The sequence below is a fragment of the Phyllostomus hastatus genome, unplaced genomic scaffold (assembly GCF_019186645.2).
Source record: "Phyllostomus hastatus isolate PE091 unplaced genomic scaffold, TTU_PhHast_1.1 phas_contig_137, whole genome shotgun sequence".
NCBI lineage: Eukaryota > Metazoa > Chordata > Mammalia > Chiroptera > Phyllostomidae > Phyllostomus > Phyllostomus hastatus.
The window spans coordinates 19,696,026-19,720,387 of NW_025333583.1; the positions used below are offsets into that span (position 1 = coordinate 19,696,026).

Consider the following 24,362-nt stretch of genomic DNA (forward strand, 5'->3'; position numbering starts at 1 on the left):
ACATATTAAGGATAAAGAGAGTGAGGTTTCTCAATGTCATAAGAGGGATAAATAACAGAAAGGAATAAATCTAGGATGAACCCTATAGTGTTGTATTGGAATTAAGGGCAAAAGTATAAACTTATATAGATAAGTGCAGATACAAATATAGATGGTAAGGTGTGTATGTGTGTTATATATACACATATTTACATCTATACTTACATGCATTTTATATTTACACATATATTAATATATACATGTGTGAGTACCTACACATATTTACATCTATATTTAAATATGCATATTATATACATGTATACATACCCATAAGCATACATTTGCAAACACTTTTATATCTATGTGTGTGTGTGTGTGTGTGTGTGTGTGTGTGTGTGTGTAGCCCAGGTCTGTTCCCTGAGGGGCCTAGGAGCCAGGAAATCCCAATAGTAATAAGTATAACTAATGCCTAGATCTTGGCTGCTAAAAATCTTTGCCCACTCAAAAGATACCAGGGCTCCTTGGAGAAACTGCACATTCCAGCACTGAGACAGGGAAAGTATGAGCTGAGTCTGGAATGCCTTGCTCTGCCAGAAAGCAAGGGAGTGCTGAAAGAATGATGGGGACTTGTTAGACAGACACAAGAGCTAGTTTGAATAGTCTCCCACGAGCCAAGAATGGGACAATTTAAGGATAAAAATAAAACAGTGATAGTGACACGTTTACTCATTGGACAAATTAGGAAACCGTATAGATATAAATGAACAAATGAATAAATTGAAACTTTGATGAGGAACAGAAGAGGTACAAAATTTCAAAGTACCTCTGCATTAAGTATTAACTATAAGGAGGAAAGAGTACTTCAGAGTGGAGAACTTGACAGACAACACCTTAGTTAAGTAACCAAAATCAACATTGTAAGTAATGTAACAAATTGAGATGGGGAGCCACCTGATAGGATGCACTTAAAATAATGTGGCATCACTTCTTTGTTTTTTCTCTTTTCTTTGTTTGGCCAAAGATCAGTAACTTGATTTTGTTATGAAGAAACATCCGACTGACTCAAGTCAAGGAACATTCTACAAAATAACAGTTTGTAATCTTCAAAACAGCCAAAGCCGTGAAAGTACAGACTGAGAAAATGTCCACAGTGAAGGACACAATTGAGATGGGAAAACTAAATGAAAGAGAAGATTCTGAATAGAATCTTCTGCTATAAAGTTTGAGGACACCTGGGAAAATTTGAATGCAGTTTGAGGGTCAGATTAGTAGCAATGTATCAACGTTAACTTTCTGATGTTGGTGGATTGTGATAATGGAGGAGAGTGTTCTTGTTTATAAGAAATACATACTATTCAGAGGTAATAGGGCATTAGGTTAGAAAACCGACTCAGGAAAAGAGCAGTTGTCTTGCTATACTTCCAACTTTTTCATAAGTATGTTGTTGTTTCAAACTTTAAAAAAATAGGAAAGAAGGGAGGGAGGGAGAAAGAAAGGGAGAGAGAAAGAAAGAAAATGAAAAGAGTGATGAAAAGAGTGGTAGTTCTAAGCAATAGAACTATCTTTAAGAACAATGACAAATTTGCTAAAGTAATCATTTCCTCCCCCCAAGAAAACACTGAGATGTATTTTTAGTGGCTGCATATCAAATGTTTATTCTTTAGCTTCCTACTACTACTAAAATCCAGTTCATAGGTAGCTCCTCTTTAAACCAGTTTTTATTTCATAGAAATTGTATCTTTCAATAATTCCCTTTGAAATGTCCCATGCTGAGGACGAGGATGCTGCGGGGCACAGCTTAGACAACCAGATCTCCTCCCACCCTGATCCTCCACACAGAAAGCTGCAAATAACTTAGGGAACACCTCTGCAAGGCCAGCTAGGTTGTTCAAGTCCGTTGAAAAGAGAACACCATACTTGATTCAAATTACAAATTCAGTATTGTACTGTACACATCCAGCATTACACATTCTTAAAATAATATAAGCATGCATAATGACAAATCAGGTGTCTTTTAGAAAGTAATCTATAAGCAGGCAATTACAAATTATAAAACTACTAAATAATCCCATTTCACCTAAAGTTAAAAATGTCATTGAGTTGTCATCCTGTTCTCTATCTATGAATCCATTTCTATTTTGGTCTTGGGGAAAGGGAGGCTGGGAGTGGTGGGATTGAGCAAAAAAGAAAAAGAACTCATGGACACAGACAACAGGCAGTGATTGCAGGGGTGGGGGTGGAGTTGGGACAGGGTATTAGGGTGATCAATAGTAATGGAAAAAAATACAATGAAGATAAACTATTAAAAATATTGAATATGCATTGGCTGTTTTAGAAGTCTTTGGCAAGCAGACAGAAAATAGAGAAAATATCTAGGCTAAGAATATTCACATTCCAGGTATTGAAGAATCTTTCTAATCAAATTATATTTGAAGGAGGACTATCTTAAAAGGCCAGGTCAGTTTCCAGGCTGAATGATTTCGAGGAGCAGCAGTCATGCAGAAGTCCTCTGACATGTCTGTGCTTCTTCATACATCCTGGTGGTACAAATGCAGGCTCACCCACTATGGTCCCCAGGCTGACTTCAGTCTCTGGGGGCAAGCATACCTGGTTGTCTCTAGATCAGGGGAGTCTCTCAACCCTGCTCCAGGTTAATAGAGGTTATTTCAACCTGTCAACGCCAGTGGCAGCATGACTGTAGTTTGGCAGTGACGTCCAGAAACTGTAGTTTTCTTGCTGAATAGGTCATTGGCTCTATCCCAGGACAATGTTTGACAGTTACAGGTTTTATTTGTTTGCAATTGTAATATGATCTACAAAAATAGCCTAGCTTGTAATTAATAGCACCTTGAAAACATAGGTAATTGTAGAAAACAGAGTCATAAAATGAAGTCACTTTTCATTCTGGTCAGTGTTTCCTACAACTAATACCAACAAGTCAAAAAAGTATACCATTTTAACTGAATATCTGGGGGAAGATGTTTTCTGGGAGCAGAAATATACTTGTAGAAAGAATATAGGCTGTGACTATATATAAAATACTAATGTATATTATATATATATGTATTTTATTGAACAGTAGAGGAAAAATATAGACATAGCTCCCTACTCAAGGTATCTGTCAAGTAGTCATGAAGAAGTGTGTTCAAACAGAAAACTGAGAGTAGAAGGCATCTACACTCTTGGTGGAGTGGTGGACTGAGGTTCAGAAGTTGGAAAAGAGTACTGTGTACTCATGTATTAGTACACTATAGTTACATGTTGACACCTCAGAAATAAAATAGCTACAATTTTGTAGCCTCTCCTGCTACTGTCTGATTAAAAGAGGGATGTGCATCCTATAAGGAGAAGAGGTAGTCTGTTCATGAAATGTGGACAGATGCTGGCCCTTGGCTGCCCATTCACTTTGTAGATTTAGTACCCTAAACACATTTTAAAAACATTTGTAGATGTGCTTGTTTACTGGCTGATGTGCTGCTAGAAGCAGATGTGAAGACAGTGATTCCAGTCCAGCGAGGTCCATTTGTTGAGCACGCATGAGCCAGGCTTTCTGGAAAGCTAGTTCTGGAAGGACGTTTGTTTGAATAGAACTCAACAGCACTGAGGCAGTCTGTTAAAATCTCTGTTGACTGATGCAGTCACTGGTCCAGATTGAACAAACACCAGTAGAAGATGTATGTAGTCGAATCAAGTCAGATGCTCCATGGTCCAGGAAATAAGGAAATCTTGCACTTCAGGTAGCAGGGAGATGGCCAACGAGGTTCATGCTGGAGGACTAGAGAGTCCCAAGTTACGAGTAACATCTGTAACAGAAATTTAGCATAAATTCGTTAAAAGCTCTCCATGTGCCTATTCCCTTCAACAAGCTTTCCCCTCTTCTCTGCCTCTAATAAACACGCAAACACACATGTGTACACACACAGGTAAACCCCATCCAAACTCTCCTCTATCCTTTAAGACCCAGTACCAGTTCCACATTTTCCATGAAGCTTTACTCAGCCCACTCTCAACTCCTATAGCAGATGTTATCTGAACTCTCCCTCTCACATTAATTGAGTACTTTTGACACTGTTATGTGACCCCACCCTCCATACAAACATATCGCCTCTCCCAGTGATATTGCAAACTGAAAATGAGGACTGTCTTGGGCCTTCCCTTCCTCTATCCAATAGCACAGTGCTATTCACATAATAATCATTCAATAAATATTTGACAGAGGTGCTGAGCCAGGCTTTGCTTGGAACTGTGTATGTGTAATGCTTTTAGAATATAGAGAAGAGAGATCCTGCCTTCCCTCAAGAAGCTTACACTCTGACCATTTTCACAATTATTTACTTAAATCTAATTATAAGATATATGCTGGGCTTGGTAGGTGGGATGTGGAACCACCCACCTCTGATTTCAGCCACAGCTGGGGTGGACACTTCTGTGCATGTTGACTGTCCTAGTACTCTCAGTGCAACAGCCCCATCACACATTTCTCTGCTTTTCTGCCTCAGGCCTTCCTCTGAACACCTGTGAGCCAGTTCATTTCAAGCACAGGGCACAGCTCAGGGATGAGGGAGGTTAATATGCCCTGCAGGCAACCTCAAACCAGTGGTGATGGGAGCCAGTGGATAAGTGCCCCACTTATGAGAGATACCTGTATACTTCTCGGAGGTCCTGTGACCTCTAGCTGAGATCTCGGTAATGCAACCTCCTTTTGCTTTTCCTCCTTACCTGCCTCACCTGCCCTCCATAACCCCTTCTTCTTGAGGTCACCTTCCATCTAAACTACTTGCACCCAAGCATCTGTCTCAGGGTCTGCTCTCAGGGTTCCAAATCAAGGTGGACATATTATTACAAGCAAAGAGGTTGAGAGAGATTTTTTTCAATAGCAAAGTTACATGAAACACAAATTCTTTGCTAGGAGCAAAGCTATGGTATTCAATCTCTGGGCAACAAAGAAGTCACTGAACATTCTGAGCATCTAAAAAATGAGGATATGGACTAAAAAGTTCTTTTTCATATTTTAATTCTATGATGACAAATGTTTTGTGTGTTTCTTTAACATAAATTTTTCACCACTGAGTTGTGGCAAAAATGCAATGCCTTCTATCTCACTGCATAGCTCATATCATTCCAACCTCAAAAGCATGAAACTTACACGTTTTCCACAATAGGTGCTTCAAACTTTCTGAATGTTCCTCAACTTAATGACACTCAAGTTGATAACACTTACTGTTAATAAAAAAGGTCAAAGTCCCACCTAACTGGCCTTGTATAACATCAAGGTTCTTTAAGTGTGCACATTTTAACAATATCTTCACCAATTCTTCCTTCTCCCCCTTGGTAACACCAACCCAGATCTCTCTTCCAAATCTCAGTCAAAAGTCTCCATGAATTACATGTCTCCCACAGTGACTCACTCGGATTTTTGCACCTAAGTGATATTGAGTAAATTTCATTGTATGACTTAATGAACTTTTCAACAGGGAAGTCTTAGAATCATCTAAATTTTTTTAAATATCAATTGGAAAATTGCCATGATACAATAATGGTTTATTAACTTGTTTGGTTATTTTTAATGATAGTTTACAAACCTGTTTGTTTTTAATGCACTTCAGAAATTGTAACTTCAGTTAAAATAAAAATTCAGCTTTTCACAGAAAATACTACAGTTCAAACTTAGAGGCCTTTCCCCTTCAAAACCATAAATTAAAATCCCAAGCTTACTGTGAAGCATGCTCTTCCCTCCCAAACCCCTAGATGTCGCTGTACCTGTGAGTCCAGGCTTCTTGGCCGTGTTCACTGCTGCCATGATCATGTACTCACTGTTAGGGTCGTGCACGCTGGACGGACACTTCTGGAAGAAAAAGCGAAAACTTGGTTTGTCATCTGCTCTCCCCTATCTCCATTCCTGTTTTCTGGTTTGTTTACTTATTTTTGCTTTATTATTTGTTTATTTTTGTCTATTCTTTGTTGAAGTGCTATGTGACAAATGTTGTAACGGGACTTGGGCTCCTGGTTTCAGGCTAAGTAGGAGAATAATATTGACAAGTAAATATGAATATTTCTGCTGAACTAACTTCCTCATATTTGCCTTTATCATCCTTTCCCCAGTCCATTTAGATCATGGGCCCTATCGCACTCTCTTCCTTCTTTATCTCTCTTTTCATATTCCATCCTGGCATAGACACACATAGTGTCTGACCAATGATCACACTGTGGATACACTTGAGTATTAGCATACTTGAGTAATATGCAGGATGGCATAAGTTCTTTGAGAACCTGTGTTGTGAAAGACTCAAAAGAACTCTTAGCACAGAAAGATTCTTGTTGTCATTATTGTTATTGTGTTATCTTTCTGCATAACTTTTCAGTGGTTTTCTTTAAAAAACAAGGAGTTCTAATAATTTACCACACAAAGAAGCTGGCCATTTACTTCTCAGCTACTACTGGTACCTTATAAGACTTTCTCACTGATTATTTCTTAATTGACCAACTGAGTGAAACATAACTTTTCATCTTTGTCCTGACTTGTAGGAAGCTTAGAATCAAATGTGCAATCCATGTTAAATAATTTTTAAAAGTCAGAAACAATTATTTTTATGTTTTTACCTTTCTCCTTTTTGTCTTTTATTGGCCTCATTTTTATTGAATATATAGCATATATCTTGTCATGTAGTAATGCCATTGAATAGTTTTTTAAATAAAGCATCTCTAAGATAAATTTCTGTTTCAAGTTAGTAGTTTAATTAGTGGCTATATCTTGATAAAAAAGAAATTGTCTATTTGTTGATCAGTTTACTCTGGCAAGAGTAATACGTACTATGATGAGTAAATAACCACTGATATTTCTCAGTAAAGCAGATGCAAGAAGAGACAGACATTGCTCACCTTTTTTGTAAGCCAACATAAAAATACGCATCCAAAAATGTAGATGACAACAAAAGCTGCACATCCCAGGGGTAACCAGAACTTCAGTTGGCAACAAAGCTGTGATTCTGGGTTAGAAAAGAAGGTACGTTAAGAAAAAGTTCTAAGAAATCTTCCCTTTCAGTGCTGAATCACAAGTTCTTTTACCAAATTTAAAAGTGCGATTTAATCAAATGAGCTTGTCTTCACTACAACCATGAAATCCAGTAAATAATAAATGACATCATTTCAATTTTGTAGCAAGAATCCAAAACCTAAAACCTAAGAGATTCTATGCCTATACATGTTTATAAATAGGATTAATAAAAAGGACTTCTCTGTCTATATATTTGTAAAAGAATAAGCAGGAAAATTGATGACATAAAACTTATTTTTCAGTCATCTCATTACAGCCCACAAACCAAGCATAAAATCAATAATATAAGTGTTAAGTAAATAGAAGTAATAGTCATTAAGTCATGGATTTCAGTATTTGTCTTCATTTTCCTGATTTTCAATGGCATATGTGTTTTAAAGACAACATAACCTATTGCTAACTCATCAGTTTACATGGATTAAATTGGATAATATTGATGAATACTAATTATTATTAATAAATCATCTTTGCATATTTTCATCATAAATGATTGCCATCAATTGCACCTACATGAACTTCAACACAAAAGATACTTGTTTGTTTTTGTGAGTGAGAAAAGTTGTCAAAGTACAAATGCACATTACATTCCGAAGATGAAAACGTCTTACCATAAACATGCAAATACTCTCGGGTAACAATCTCTCGAAAAGGAGGGGGATCAAAAATTGATAGATTGCAGATGTAATAGCTGGCATGAGAACTGTCCAAGTTGTTCAGAAAAAAAGAGACACTATCATTGGATAACTGACAGGATTTCAGGTTCTCGGTGGGTGGTGTGTTTCCGCTTCCCTTTGCTTTAGCGAGATTACAGAATACTTGAGTCCCTTTTAGCAACTGCAACCTGAATTGCCGAACATCCTCAGGGCACTTGCATAAAATTTGTACGCCTCCATTGTGATATGAAATCATTTCAGACTTGGCAGAATGTTTGGTTTCTCCTGGATTAAAGGGGAAAAAACAAAGTCAAAGTGATATTTTGTGCAGAGATAATTTTAGTAATTATATTTGAACACAAAAGTAATACTCTCTTCATAAAGTGACCCTTATTGCACCAAAATGACAGAACTTCACAACAACAACAAAGAACATGGCAATAGTTAAAACTGTGCCCTAGGAGAAACCTAACCACACATGTGTTTGTCATATATGAATATATAATATGCAATATATTAGGTAATATATTTACAAAGTACAAATCAAACAGATATGGTCCCTGACATTTGGCAGCTCCTATGTTGGAAACAGATGATAAACAAATAAATATGCAGTAACTCACCATATTTGTGCAAGGAATGGAGTACTAATCAAATAAAGGTGGTGGGATTTGTTTGAATTTTAGTGGAGAATCAGAAAATGCCACTTTGAGGAAATGACTTTTATCATTGAAATTGAAGGAGGATTAGCACTTATTCAAGGAGAGTTGGGGGAGAGATTTGGGGAATGATGTAGTTAAGAAAAATCTTTTAAAAGTACAAATAGCTTAAACTAAAAATGTATTTAAATATGTATTTAGATTATACTGTCCTGCTAGAGCTTAAAGAACAGATGAATCATTTTCAAATGATAGAAATGTGTGTCTTCTCTGAAACTCATCCATTGAAAACTATATCAATGGTTTCCTTTCAGTTTTATTTCTGATAAAAAACTTAAGGCCCTAGATTTTCACTTACTGTTTCATTCTTTCAGATAAATTTTAAGCTTATAGGAAGCCAAGGTTGTTTTTGTGAGCTACTTAGGATAACAAAAGGAAAAACCTGAAATGGTTTTGAGCTAGATGCAGATTCGAAGTTAATAGATTATAAATTCAAACTGCTTTTTGCCTTCCTTTTAAAAATATTTTGGATCTTTTTTTTAATGTGAGAAAGTTTTATGCTGAAATTGTTTGGGAAAAATATTACCACAATGGTTTTTTACTTGTTTTAAAATCTCTGTTCTAGTCTGGTGGCTCAGTTGGTTGGAGCATTGTCCTGCACACAAAAAGTTTACAGGTTCAATCCCCAGTCAGATCACATACCTAGGTTGCAGATTCAATCCCCAGTTAGGGTGCCTATGTGAGGCAACTGATCTATGTTACTCTCTCACATTGATTTTTTCCCCTCTCTTTCTCTCCCCTCCTTCTCTCTCTAAAAATCAATAAACATATCTTCAAGTAAGGAATAAAAAAATACATTAAAAAAATCTGTTTTAATTCTGAAATATCTGTGTATTTTTGCTTTTTATCTTTCAGATATATACTTGTTTCATATAGCAAACATATTATTTTGTGTTCCTGTATTGTCATTTAATGTTATATCATAAACATTCCATTTTGACAGTCATCATAATTATCCTTTTTAATGATTGCTTTAAAAGGCTATAACATTAATTTATCATAATTTGTTAAAGCATTTCTAATATTAAATATTGGGTTTTTAACACTTTGCTCTTATATAAATGTTATGATATTTGGTCAAATTGTTTAAATGTTATTATGACACTGTGTATTACCATATTACTGGAAGGTCTATTTATAGTATGACTAGTATTATGCAGGAGGATTCATTTACCACAACTCTACTTGCACTAGTTGCCTTAATTTTATATAAGATTTATCAGAGTTACTCATTTTTCTTTTCTTTTTTCTTTTTTAAGTATATTTTATTGATTATACTATTACAGTTTTCCCAATTTCTCCCCCTTTACCCCCTCTCCACCCTGCACCCCCCAACCCTCCAGCATTCCCCCCATTTAGTTCCTGTCCATGGGTTGTACATATAAGTTCTTTCAGTTCTGTTTCCTATACCATTTTTTATCTCTCTCTCTGTCTATTTTATGCCTACCAGTTATGCTTGTTCTTCCCTGTACCTTCCTCCCCCCATTCCTCCCTTCCCCCTCCCCACTAAAATCTCTTCATGTGATGTTCATTTCCCTGATTCTGTTCTTCTTCTAGCTGTTTGCTTAGTTTGTGTTTTCATTGTCTTTTCTTTTAGGTTCATTTGTTGATAGTTGTGAATTTGTTATCATTTTACTGTTCATATTTTTTATCTTCTTTTTCTTAGATAATCCCTTTAACAGTTCATATAATAATGGCTTGGTGATAATGAACTCCTTTAACTTGACCTTATCTGGGAAGCACTTTATCTGCCTTTCCATTTTAAATGATAGAGTAATCTTGGATGTAGGTCCTTACCTTTCATGATTTCAAATATTTCTTTCTAGGCCCTTCTTGCCTGCAAGGTTTCTTTTGAGAAATCAGCTGATAACCTTATGGGAACTCCTTTGTAGGTAACTCTCTCCTTTCATCTTGCTTCTTTTAAGATTCTCTCTTATCTTTAATCTTGGGGTAACTTAATGATGATGTGCCTTGGTGTGTTCCTCTCTGAGTCCAACTTCTTTCCGACTCTCAGGGCTTCCTGGACTTCTCAGAAGTCTATTTCCTTTGCCAGATTGGGGAATTTTTCCTTCATTATTTCTTCAAATGAGTTTTCAATTTCTTACTCTTGTTCTTCTCCTTCTGGCACCCCTATAATTCATATATTGGAATGTTTTGGGTTGTCCCAGAGATTCCTCAGCCTCTCTTCATTTTTTGAATTCTTGTTTCTTCATTATGTTCTGGTTGGATGTTTATTTCTTCCTTTGGTTTCAAGGCATTGCTTTGAGTCCTGGTTTCCTTCCTGTCACTGTTGGTTCCCTGAATATTTTACTTTATTTCATTTTGGGTGTGTTTCATTTGTTCTTTCATTTTTTGAGCAAGTTCAATCAGTTCTGTGAGCATTTTAATTACCAGGGCTTTAAATTCTTCATCAGATAGGTTGGCTATGTCCTCATTGCTTAGTTCTCTTTCTGAAGCTTTGTCCTGTTCTTTCATTTGGCCATATTTCTTTGTCTTGGCACACCTGTTAAGTTGTAAGGGGGCTGGGCCTTGAGTATGCACCAGGGCAGGGCAACCCTCCTTGCTGTGCTACAGTGGTATCTGTGGAGGAAGGTTCAGATTGGGAACAATGCAGCTCACCTGTTCATCTCTAGCCCACTTTCCAATGGACTCTCATGTGAGACTGGGAGTTTCTCCCACCTTGGCAACCTCCACAGTTCACAGTGAGTTCTGAGTCTCAGTTTCCCATTCAGCCAGTCCAGCCCATGTGGGTTCTTACTGGTCTGGTTGTTCTAATTGACTGTTTCTTTAATTCTTTGGTTGTCAGAATTCCGTGCAGTTTGATTTTCTGGCACTTCTAGCTGTTTATTGATTTTAGATTGGTTGTTATCCTCCTTTTGGTTGTGCAAGTAAGGGAAGGGTTTCTATCTGTGCCTCCATCTTGTCCAGAAATCCCTCACTTTTCTCAATATCTGTTGACTTCAATCTGTATCTCTCATATTACTAAGAAATAGATTTTCAACTTGGGGTTTGCTTGTGAATATACAAACAAGGATTCTAGTTCTCTGTTATGGCAATCCAGATTATTCTATTAATTCACATATACAAAAACTAAAATGCTGAACAAAGTGTCTAAAAATATTATTAAGAGACACATAGAGCTGACACAAAGAGAAGAAATTACTAGGTTAAATTTGAAGAACCAGAACCCAGAGAGATAAGCAGAGCTTAGTCACTGCTGTTAACTCTGAGAGCACTTGCTGTTCTCCCATATTCAAACTTTTGTTTTCATGTTTCAACTCCCAGAGTGTAAAAAGTGAGATATCTATTAGAAGACCATTTCCTCGATAAGCTGGGATTCCCCAAAATTGCATTCTTGGAGTTCGGGTAAACCAAAAGTAAACCAGCCCTCATGCAGATGGTACTTTTGAATCACTTCAGTGGTTCACAAAACCCCAATTCTTAAATTTCGCTGAAGGTGATTTTGGATTCTTATTACCCGTAGGCTTTTAAAAGTAAAAATGTCAACTATTTCAGATAGAAAAGACTTAACATCCTAGGCCTCAAATCATATCTACAAATAACATTTTAATACAATGACAAGCACACCCTAAAAAATAGGCACAAAGGAAACAAGATAATGGAAACAACTGATCAATGTTTCTCTTTCTCCCCCGCCCCCCCCCCGCCACTTTCTCTCTCTCTCTCTCTCTCAAATCAATAAACATATCCTCAGGTGAAGATTTTATAAATAAATAAATATTTTTAAAATATAGAGAAAATAATGCTTATTTTATTTCTAAAATACAGGGAATAATATAAGCATGGGGGGAAAACCCAATAATATGAGAAGAGATGAAGTCTGCATTATATGAAAGTGAAAGTTGTTTTGTTTGAGGACTTATTTGTCTGAGTGAACTATGTTGCACTATTATGGTTTTGATGCTTGTATCTCTACCATCTGCTGTGGAACATAAAATTAGTGGGCTTGTTCTCAGTTCCTTTAGAAATGATCAGAGTAAACTTCCCAAGGACTAAGAATGGCAGCAAGTAAACCACAAAGACATCTTGGGGTAAAAGTTTCTGTGGCCACTGTGTGTACAGACAGATACAATGCATTGTCTTCTATTTCTAAAGATGATTTTGTATCAACTTTTTCTCTTTTGTATCTACACAATGACTTCTAACCCAACACAAGATGAAATGTAATAGTCAGTAGTACAGGATGGTAGAAGTCCAATGCAGTGGCTCCTAAGGAAACCAGAGGAAAATTCTGGCTCTGGGATTAGTAAGCCTCTGTGACTAGAGTACCCCTCTGGATTTCAGTCTCGTCATCCGTGAAATAAGGAAGTGAGACCAAAACATCTTAAAGTACTTTCTAACACTTACCAGCTGTGGATCAAGGATCAGAACATACCCACCATATGAGACCACAAATAACCGAAAGAGCTACTACTGTGCTGTTGGATCCTCCAGGGAAGAAATCATGTTCCCATAATCCCTCTCTGTCCCAGCATCTTATTGGGCTGTTCCAGGAAGTCAGAAAAAGGGGGAATGAATGAGACTACCTTACTTGCCCATAGAAGTGTGTAGGTAGGGCCAGGAAGACTATCTAAAGTTTTCTTGAATGACAGTGCCAAGGGTTCATGCCATTGACATTGGAGGAGTAACTGGAGATTCCTTCCAAAGTGTTATTTCTCCTGGACATGCTTATTTTTTTTCATCTTATCATAGTTAGTCTAAAAATTACCTATGTCACCTTTTTATTATTGAATGTAGTGATAAGAAGCCTGACTTAATTTTCCACATACTGAATACTTAAACACTCCATCTGGAAAACCATCTGGGGGCAAATAAATCTAAGTCTGCAATTTGAATGCTTTAAACCAGGGGTGTCAAACTCATTTTCACCAGGGGCCACATCAGCTTCGCAGTTGTCTTCAAAGGGCCGAATGTCATTTTCGGACTGCATAAATGTAACTACCCCTTAACAGTTAAGCAAGACCTCAGCTGCCACTGGGTAGAAACAAGGTGCTGGGCCAGATAAAACAAGGTGGAATGCCGGATTTGGCCCTCGGGCCTTGTGTTTGCCACCTGTGATTTAAACTAAAGGGACCAGGTATTGCATTTAATCAATTGCTTCATCATAACTTTGGCATCTATAGAACAGATATGCTCAAATACCTCATCACAAATTCTGTTAGTCTTTGGTGACATTTGAAAAACAGTATCAAAAGGAGGTCATACCTATAACCATGACTAAATCATTTAATGGATAGGCAGACAATTTCAGGAAAACCTGTAGATCACTTTCATATAACTACAGAAACAGCTAGAATATCTTTTTTCACCCTCCCTGGATGTTCTTATCTCTAAGGCTAATGTCCAACCAGGAGTACTGATGGGATAGCACCCTTTTATAGCCAATGTCTGTTTTAACTGCTTGGGTATCAAATCTGTTTGGTCAGTTCTTCTGCCATACCAGTATTTAAAAATTGTGAGCATCCCCTTAACCAAATTCTTTTTTCTTGCTCTTTCTTCCTTTTTCTTCACATACCACCTCTTAATATAACATCATCCTCCAATATATCCTCTCCCAACGATCTTGTGTATGTCCCCCCTCTCCTTAACATACCATCTTCAATACTCATAAATTCTCATATACATTGTCTGTCCATGTTTCAGACATCCTGTAAACACCCCCATATTCTTATACACATTTCCTGTAACATAATTCAATCTTTGCTCAGCAACATATGCAGTCAGACCCGGTATACTTAGAAATCATGCATCAAATCTGATTCTTTCATCTACAGGCAACTGCTAGCTTAGCCAGGGGTGTCAAACTCATTTTCACCAGAGGCCACATCAGCCTCGCGGTTGCCTTCAAAGGGCCAAATGTCATTTTAGGACTGTATACATGTAACTACCGCTTAACTAGGTGCAAGGAGCTTGGCGCTGCTGCTGCTGCGGGTAGAAACAAGGTGTCAGGCTGAGTAAAATAAGGTGGAGGGCCGGATTCAGCCCACAGGCCTTGTGTTTGCCACCTGTGGCTTAGACGGTTCAGATTCTTTGTCTCTAAGGTCAGAAACTCTTGGGTGTGTGAAAGATTGTGGGTTTAATCTAAGGTTGGAATGCCACTAGCAACAACCAAGGGAAGTGTAATAAAAGCAGGCAACCACATGAAGACTGAGTCTCACAGGATCACTGATAGAATCTGTCTATAGGAAACAAGTTTGATTTCCTGTCCCTCTGTTTTATTCCCAGTAAAATGTATTCATTTCTCCTCCATTTGAAGTGCAACTGTCCAAACTAGCATTGTCCCTCTCTGGAACTACAAGAGCTTCCTAACTCTCTGCTGTCACCCTTGCCCATTTACCACCCATTCTCCTCAAGGAAACCAGAACGATTTTCTAACATATAAAGTTGGATAGTGCCATTGTCCTGCTTATAAAACATCTAGGGCCTTTCCAGTTCACTTAAAATAAAATAATTCCTCATGGCTTCCATGACCTGCATGACCCACCTTATTTCTCTAACCATTTTATATCAGTCATTCACTACACTGAGTCACAGTGCTCTTCTTTCTATTCCTCAAACACAAGAAGCAGGATCCAGGGTTTGGGGATTATTGTTTCGTTGTCTGGAATCTGGAATGTTCTCTCTGATCTTCGCATGCTTCTTATTATTATTCTTTTATGGAACTAGAGATGATTTTTTATTATAGATTTCTCTTTTTAAAAAATATTTTTAAATGTTGTTGTTCAAGTACAGTTTTCTGCCTTTTCTCTCCACTTCTCCCCCCGCCCCACCCCAGCCATCCCCACCTCACTCCCCTGATTCCACCCAGCCTTGGTTTTGTCTGTCCTTTATAGCTGTTCCTGCAAACCCCTCATCCTTTTCCCCCTCATTAGCCCCTCCCATCCCCCCTCTGGTTATGGTCTATTTGTTCTTAATTTCAATATCTCTGATTATATTTTTCTTGCTTGTTTGTTTTGTTGATTAGGTTCCAGTTAAAGGTATGATCTTCACATGCTTCTTCACATGCACTTACTTCTGTAGAAACCACTGACCACTCAATCCAGAGGACACCCTAAGTCATTTTCTATCATATTACCTGAAATAAAGTACTTATCATTGTCTGAAATTATCAGGCTTATTTATTTATTTGTTTGTTGTCTGGCTACCCCACCATAACATAATCTTTAAAATCAGTGACCTTGTTCATCTTATTAGAGATCCATCCCAAGTACCTATAATAGTACCTGATGTGTAGTAGACCAAAATGAATATTTCTTGGATGGATGGATGGATGGACAAATAAATAAATCTGTATATATTTTTAAATCTGGGGACATGAAGCATTGAGTATAGAATGTAAGAACCAAAGAGCTATTAGAAATTACCCATTTAAGGCTTTCATTTTACATTTACATTTATCAAGCTAAATTGAGGTAAAAAAAAAAGTGAGCATCTTACCCAGGATACCTCCTTAACTGGGATATCAGATTCTAATGTAAATTATCTGTCTGAGTTTTAAAGAAACAGGTTCTTCACCTGTAAATATCTCCCAGGTTCATAAATACTTGTTTAGGTTAGTAATGATTCTCTTGGCTCTTTTATGTCTAGCAAGGGAAGGTCAGGTTTAAATCTGGTTGATTATTTGAATCTCCAGAGTGCACAGTAATTAAGTTTGCCCAATGTACAGGGGTCCTGGGACCAATGATTGTTCTAATTCACCCAGGTGTTTCATAACCACAGCATGTCAGAGATTTGTGGTATATCTTTTAGTATATCTTTTAGCATTGCTATATATTTTAGTATTTAATGCATTACTAAAAACACAAGCAGGAGCATGTTGTCTTGAATCCTGTGGATGAGTGTTGAAATCTGAATATTAATTCTTAGTTTTTGTTTTGATATCGTATCTGTTTACTTCTTGTTGGTACTCCCAGATTGTAAGTACTCTAGAGCAGTGATTTTCAACCTTTTCATCTCAGAGCACACATACTTATTATTAAAATTCTGCAGCACACCAAAAAAACATATCTGTTTGCCAATATGACAAAAAAAAATAGGTATAATTTTGATTCATTCATGCCAGACAGCCATTGCTGTGTTGACAGTTGTCATTTTTTTATTTGACAATCTAAGGGAAAAGAGGTCAGTGCCCTGATTAAATAGTCAGGTATTGCATGGTTTAAAAATTCTCGTGACACACTAGTTGAAAATTGCTGCTCTAGAGAACCTGTACTGTGTCTTGACTGCTATGTCTACAGGGTACAATCTTCCCGATAGAGGCTCAAACCTGTTAACTGCCGCTAACTATGATTTTTATATTACTGTTGATATCAATAGTCTAATGTTTTCCAGACAAGAATAAGACTCTTTATAGTAGGTGATTTCTTCAGGTTTTCAAATATTTCAGGGGATAGGAGTATTTGCATCTTCATTTTTGGGTTAGCTGTTAAGAAAACCTCTGAAGAAAAATGTATTCACCTGTACCATGTACCAAATAGCACTGTGGTATGGTTCAAAAGTTTATTTTCAAGTTGATTCTTTTAATAGCTAAACTACTTCACTTCTTCTGTATAAGATGGTCTTATTGAACCCATCCTACCAGGATGGTTTGTAAGCAGTTGTATTTTTCGTGGTTGAAAATTTTTGACAAAAACACTCAGAAAATTCACACAATACAGGGACTGTGAGACAAATCAGCAATTTTAACTTTATTCTTCTTAGCTTAGACCTCTAACCACAAACCTCCAAAAGGTGTCAGAGTGATAGAAAGATAAGATCTCCTGAGTTTGCAATTATTGGTAATGCTTATTAAACACATTTTTTGTAATCAATGATAAGCTTAGCTGAACATAGCACATACATAAGACTTAAGAGGCAAAGTTCTAAAAATTGCAATGTTTATTTTGTTACATTTGAGCTTTTACTAAGAAATTCCAAAAATGTGCTTTCTACCACTTTTTTCACCTTTCCTAAAAGTATTGTCATTTCTTATGAGTCTACTATCTAAAAACTTTATATTTGCATCATTTCTATACTTAACATCATTATTCAATGGTATCCATAATGTAAAGAAGTGATTGAAATCAGTAGGAAGAATCGACAAAATAAGCCCAGTAGAAATTCTTAACATTTGCTGAAAATAAAGCCAAAAATGTGAAAAAAATGAGGAAAAAATGTTAAAAGCCAAAAAATGCACACACACACACACATACACACACACACACACAATATGTGAATTGTTTATGCTCTGCAAGGAACTCTGTACTGGGGAATAAAACAAAACCTTGGTCCTCTAAGTTAGATGAAAGATTAATTTTCTTCTAGTAAAAACCCATTTTCTTAAAGAAAATGGAAAAATCCCAGAAGTGATATAAAACTGTATAGCAAATATTCACAAACTAATTAATTTGCAAACAAGTTATTTCATTGCCATTGATTTGAAATTGTCCTACTAGGGAAATCACATGAGGTTCAATAGACTAAAATCTCTTCCAGGGAGAGGGAGAGAGACTTTTATGAGTACCCATGAATATCCACACTATTTCCCAGCCTTCAGCTGCTGTGCAAAGCCCTTTGGGCACGCAGATAAGATGCTCCCTTCCCTGAACTCATTTACATGCAAGGCTCCAGCTCTCATCTCTACTCCAGTGATCCACAGCTTTCTCTCAATCCCACCCCACCCCTTGACCCCAGGGAACATTTTCAATTTCCTTTTGACATCTCTATTTGGAAATCTTATACATCAAGAATAACAGTTACAAACTAAATTCATTATTCACTCACAAACCCAAACCTCATCCTTTAAGAGAGTCACTAGTCTGACTTTCAGAACCTCAGAGTCTTCCCCATTTCTTCCTCCCTGACTCTCCCGATCCACTTGGTCACCAAGTCCAGTTGACTAGCTCAAGGGTATCTCTTGAATTAATCTTCTTCCTCCACCCCCATGGCCAATCCAGATCTTTTCATGTCTTCCCTCATCTGTGAGAGCCTCTTCTTGACTGTCCTTTTCGACAGCAGTCTCTCCCATCTGAGTCCCTCCTCCAGGTTGCTCCCAAAATTGTGTTTCTAGAAACTCTCCAACTTGAAGCTTCCATTACATTTTTGCTTATGAGGTTAAAAATCAACTTGTTTTTGTCATGGCACAAAATCCTTTGACAATCTTATAGGTCATATATTCAAGCCATATCGAATTTTTTTTACCATTCTTTTTACATTGTTACTTTTGTTGCCATCTATTAGAATATCTTATTACCCCTTTATTTACCTAGAAACCCCCACTATTCTTTAAGAACTATTTTGAGTAGGTCCCTGAGATCAACTCCCCAACCCCAGACAAAGATTCCTATCTTTATCCTCTCGATAGTATTTTGCTTACACCAATATATTTATAATTCATATATGTGTAGAGCATAATCATTCTATCTTTCTCATTTAACCACAAGCTTCACAAGAATAAGGACTGCATCATGGTCCTCTAAATAATCCCAGGACCTGGAACATATTAGAAACTCAATAATATTAAATAAATGAATACATAGAAGAATACAGAGGTTGAGCATCATTGCTACATGTCCTGCAACAGGCTGAAGAAAAGAGCCAGAGTGGCGGGCAAGACCTTATTCACTAGATATTGAAGAATACTTGTTTCCCAGTCCGAAAACAAAGACCCATACTGAATGATTCCTAGCCAATGCTCTGAAGCGCAATAGGTCTGGAAATAATAGAAATATCTAAGCTTTCAAAAGCTTCCAAAACTAATACCAACAATAACTTATAAGCATGGAGTGCTTCCTCTGCATTGGGTCCTGTGTTAAATGCATTACATGTAATATATCATTCGGCGGTCATTATAACACTTGCAGTCAGATTTTCTATTTTTCCCCCTGTTTTACAGATGAAGAAACTGTGGTTTTGAATTACTGGCCCAAGGTTATAGAGACAATAAGTGGTAGAGCCAAAGTTTGGACTTAGACAATCTGCGGCTAGAGTCCACACTCTTAAAGAGCCACTAAGTTCATTAGGATAGATTTGGAAGGCATTTTAAGATATTTCTTTTCCTTTAAGATGTGTTGGGTATACAATAGTCCCAAATATTTAAAGTAGTCACATTAATATCACATATGAAAGTACATGTGCTTAGCACATTGAACCTGCAACAAAGTCTGGGTCTTTGCTCTGAAAGGGTCTAAATCCTTAATGATTATTCTGTGATTTACCTGCCTATTGAAATATAAAAATATGGATTCACATATACAAAAAATTTTCATAATTACATAAGTACAAACAGATACTACTATGATATTTTTGCTTTAGACCTAGATAATACAAAATGAAAAGAACGTTCATTGTGAGTTCAGTGGAGGTGCTGTGGTTGTTTTTCATGAATTGATTTTTTTTAGTGCTGAGCCATAGGAGAATATAAATGTCATCTGCTAAAAGTTTTATTTCACAAATTCAAAAATGTTACATTTACCATATTTTGCTGCATATAATGTGCACCCATGTTTTTGTGCACATTATTCACAGGATTATTATACCCATGGTATGTAGTCATTATACCCATATATAATACGCATCCTTACTTTTCCCTCAAAAATTCAGGCAAAAAAGTATGCATTATACAGGGCAAAATGTGTATATAATGCACAAATACTGTATTTAATTGCTTATTGAAAGTGCCATGTGCATGTTACATCAACAGCTCAGACAAACGAGATCCCATCAGAGCTAGTGGTTTACTGAATCAAGGCTCTCCAGTCTGTCTCTCTCTTCTTTTCAATATAAAAGTTAGAAGGGACATTCAAGTTTCAAGTCTCCACACTGAACTTAAAAAAAGTCATCATTATCATGTGGAGGTAAACAAGCCAAGTTGTACAACTCCAGTAGGCAGAGGCCTCTGATTTGTATTCACATATACAGATGTATAGAAGAATTCAGTGTTCCAACAGAAAAAGATTTTATCAAAAATTTTTTTTAAAAAGTAATGTTATTTACTACTGTGACATTTCAAGACTCCCACAGTTGTGCCTAAGGACACAAATATGTTTGACACAATTTACCACATGCCTGTATCTGTGACTTTAAATTTGTTTTTGTCTTTTATTTATTTGCATTGTCCAGTGCAAGAAAGGACTCATAAAATTTCATAGACCTAAAATGTGCAAGCTTGTTCTCTCTATATACAGCAATGGGGGGATTTTGCTTTCATTCTCAGCCTCACTTTGCACATTCCTTCAGTGTATCCCTTCTCCACTCAGGCACGTCTGTCTACTTCCGGTGTCCTGGCCTTACTTTATTTCTTCCTACCATAGATGCTTTGCACTTACTCTTTTCATGGTATGGAATATAATTCCCTACCCTCACACCATTCTCCCCATTTAATCCTACTTGTCTTTCAAATAGCAGTTCAAGTGCCACTTTCATAGGAGAGACTTCAATGAACTACACTTCCCAACCTCCCTGCACTGCCACACCCACACAGTATAGATAGGCTTCTTTATTACAATCTATGATAGAACTGAGTTCTATTTGTAATTATCATTAATTCTTGTAATTATTTTACTAATGTCTCTCTCCCAGCCACTCAGTTGGCCTGATGAGAGCAGGGAAGTAATCTTGTTTGGCTCATAGCATACTTACAGCTGCTAGCACAGTACTTTCTGCATGGTAAGTACTTGGTGCTATGTGAAAAACTGGATGAGTGAATGAATGAATGAATTAGTAAATATTAATTCTGAAGCTATTCATTTGTTGTATATGCTGCTAAAGGATTCCATTGGGCCCTGGCTGATGTAGCTCAGTGGATTGAGCTCGGCCCTGCGAATCAAAGGGTTGCTGGTTTGACTCCCAGTCAGAGCATATGCCTAGGTTGTGGGCCAGGTTCCCAGTAGGGGGCCCTCGAGAGGCAATCACACATTGATGTCTCTCTCCCTCTCTTTCTCCTTTCCTTCCCCCCTCTCTAAAAATAAATAAAATCTTTTTTAAAGAAAGGATTCCATTGGGTTATAGAAAAAATATAGACAAGCAAGTTGTCCTAAACTGACCTTGGGACTTATAAGTAGACCTTAATTCCATATTTCTCATCATTCTTTACTTAAGAGCATCTGAGCCACCTTGAGCCACCACAAGATCAAACATTTGACCAGTCTGCTTTAGTTTTTTTATTTTTGGGGAAAAAAGTCATATTTCTTTGTAACACTAAAATATTTATTTCTAGATAAGATTATGCCTACCACAAGTCCTGACTTCACTTTTAGTGTTAATAGAACTCCCCAATTTAATATAATTGAACTTTTCTTTTCCCAACCTCAAGAACAAGGCTCAGAGTTTAGGATAAAATAAATGTAATACTAAATAAAATGTATAGGGTAAGAAGTAGTAGAAACATATATTAACTTAGTTGTAGGTAGCATTATTTAAATTGTTCAAATAGAATCCGATATATACCATCTAAGAGAAAGAAGTGAGGGCTTCAAAATGATTTTTTAAATGTCTAACAAGGGCTGGGGAATGTTTTTATTTCATCTACTACTCCTTGACCTTTTAGAGGGACACTTTGAGCCAAAAACAGTATTTGGAAGCCTGGGCATTTCTGACAACAGACCACCCAGATAAGATTAAAATCAAAATCCTTTTTTTCAAAGTCCTTCCATTTCATTTCTCCTCCAGAAATAATTCCCAGCCCAACGCCAGGACTTGTAGTTTTCATTCTGTTGACACAAGCCCTTTTGCCTTTCATCTTTCTCGGAGAACAGTAAGCCACTCATCTACTTTATCCATTAAAAGGTAACTCCAAGCAGGTAATTTAAAATTTTAATTGTCTGATGAAACATTTTTTTTATCTTAAAACATGATATCAAAGGAAGCAATACAAACTCAATGCCTTCGACAGTCAGCCATCCATGCACGTGGGCACTTCTGCAATTGTTCTGACTTTCAAAAAGATACTCTTCCTATTTGGTGCCTAAATTTTCTGCCTTTGATTTTCTTGCTGTTCACTTGAATTAAACTTAATAAGAAATATTCAATAGGCCACTTACCTGTTAGAACTTCAACTTGGAAGCAGAAGAGAAAGAAATACCAAAGGTCAGACTTCATCTTTGCCAAGGACAGGTAAAATGTTCTCCTTCAGTGTTTAAAAAAAAATGACAGCAAATTCATCCTCTCAAGTGTTTTCTATTTGCTGGAAAGGAAGTGGTTTTGTGGGGGTTGATGTAACATGAGTGCAAGGAAGTGTTTTTTAATTGATGACAGTGGTTATACAAGAAGCATTACTGCTAAAGGGGGCTGAGCGTAATCCATGGATTGTTGATGATTTTGAAGACAGAGAAGAACTTTACCCTCAGTCTGGTTCCAATAAAACAAGTGAAAGAGACAACACCTATTCTCTTCAAAACCACCCTACTTTTTTGAATCAATAGTTATTGGGGATAACAGGATATAAAAATAGCCACATGATGAATAACATATTCTGACACATTTCTGTCTTATGCTATTTGCGTGAGAGGAAGAAAGCCTTTGAAATAGGACAAGAAATAAGTGAAATTATTACAGAAATTGAAATGAAGATATCTGAAAGAGGAGCAATGCAGTAATCTGAGAAATAATATTTGCATGGAATTCATTGTTCATTTTCCAAATGATGGAGTCAGTTTTAATGTAACTTAAGCTCTGCTGTACATATTATAGAAGAGTCTGTAGAAACCAGGAATTCTACCTCTATAACCTCAGATGAAAGCAGGAAAATTGAAAAGCCTACTCATGATTTCTCTGTCCCTATAGGGAAATAGAGTAAATAATAACAAGAGTAATAATAGTATAAATAATTATATTTATGTATACACAAATGTTTTATATGAAATAATACATAAAATTTATAAAATTAAATGCAAAATAGCGTATAATATATTTAATATGTATAAAATATAATGTGAATATAGTCAATATTTTTATATTGTTTCACATGTATTCCAGTGTAATAGTTATATCTATACATACACATTTATGTTATGTTTTATACATGCATTAATCTGTTTAATCCTCTTAACAATCCTATGAGATGGAAACTACTAATCACCCATTTTACCCATAAGAAAAACTAAGGCACAGAGTGTAAAGTACTTGGCCCAAGTTATATGATATGTAAGTGGCAGGAATGGGATGTGGAGAGTCCAGCTCCAGAGTCCTCCCTCTTAACTAAGCAGGTAGAACCATTAGTGCCAAAGGTTCTGAGAATACCCTCCAGAAGTCTGAACCAGCTTCCAGGAGGCTGAGTTTCTAAGGAGTGACAGACAGGGCAGGACTGACTCTCAGCCTTCGGAAGTGACATCCAGGTGAGCAATTGAAATCAGTTGGGCAGGGCCACGAAGGTTTCAGTCCAAAATATCCAGACTCTAAAGTAGAATACAGGTTTCAGGCTACAGACAGCAATTAGGGATACTGGACCAGAGTCAAGGGGTTCCAAAGGAAAGGTAGGAGGCTGATTCAGCAGTGATTTCCCTAAGGGGATGAGGTTTTCCCTGGTACAATTTTGGGGGTTTCATGGGCCTCATTAGTGGATAGGAAAGAAGATATTTGAGGTGTTGAGCTATCCCAAGCAGTAAAGATTGGGCTACCAGGAGACCTAGGAACCTGCTACCCTGATTTCTTCCTTTCCCTTCCACTATGTCTCCTGGACAGTATCAAGAGAAAATTCTTCTGGATGCATTGCCATTGCATCAGAGTCCTTTTCCAGCAAAAATATGGGCAGTGGAGAACAACTGACTTCTTCTAAACTTTTTGTGACCTAGAGCTGGAACTAAATACACTATGTAGAGCTTTTACTTTATTTGATAAAAGCTGACACAAATTCTAAAGCTCAGCTGAAGTCATGTGGAGGAATATAGGGTGGCCCCCAAATAACAAATGTCCATTGAGCACATACTGTGTGCCAGACACTGTGCTTCCCATGAATTATCT

The 24,362-nt window shown here is 36.9% G+C and overlaps 1 protein-coding gene across 1 annotated transcript; it reads right to left on the bottom strand.

Annotated features, from left to right (window-relative positions):
- Positions 1-1,621: 1,621 nt before the first annotated feature.
- Positions 1,622-22,551, bottom strand: ICOS (inducible T cell costimulator). Its single transcript, XM_045854593.1, has 5 exons — positions 22,445-22,551; positions 7,642-7,971; positions 6,859-6,965; positions 5,740-5,824; positions 1,622-3,782 (listed from the first exon to the last, which is right to left on the bottom strand). The coding sequence occupies exons 1-5, from the start codon at positions 22,500-22,502 to the stop codon at positions 3,742-3,744; spliced, it is 621 nt and encodes a 206-aa protein (XP_045710549.1). The 5' UTR covers positions 22,503-22,551; the 3' UTR covers positions 1,622-3,741.
- Between the last annotated feature and the right edge of the window lie 1,811 nt (positions 22,552-24,362).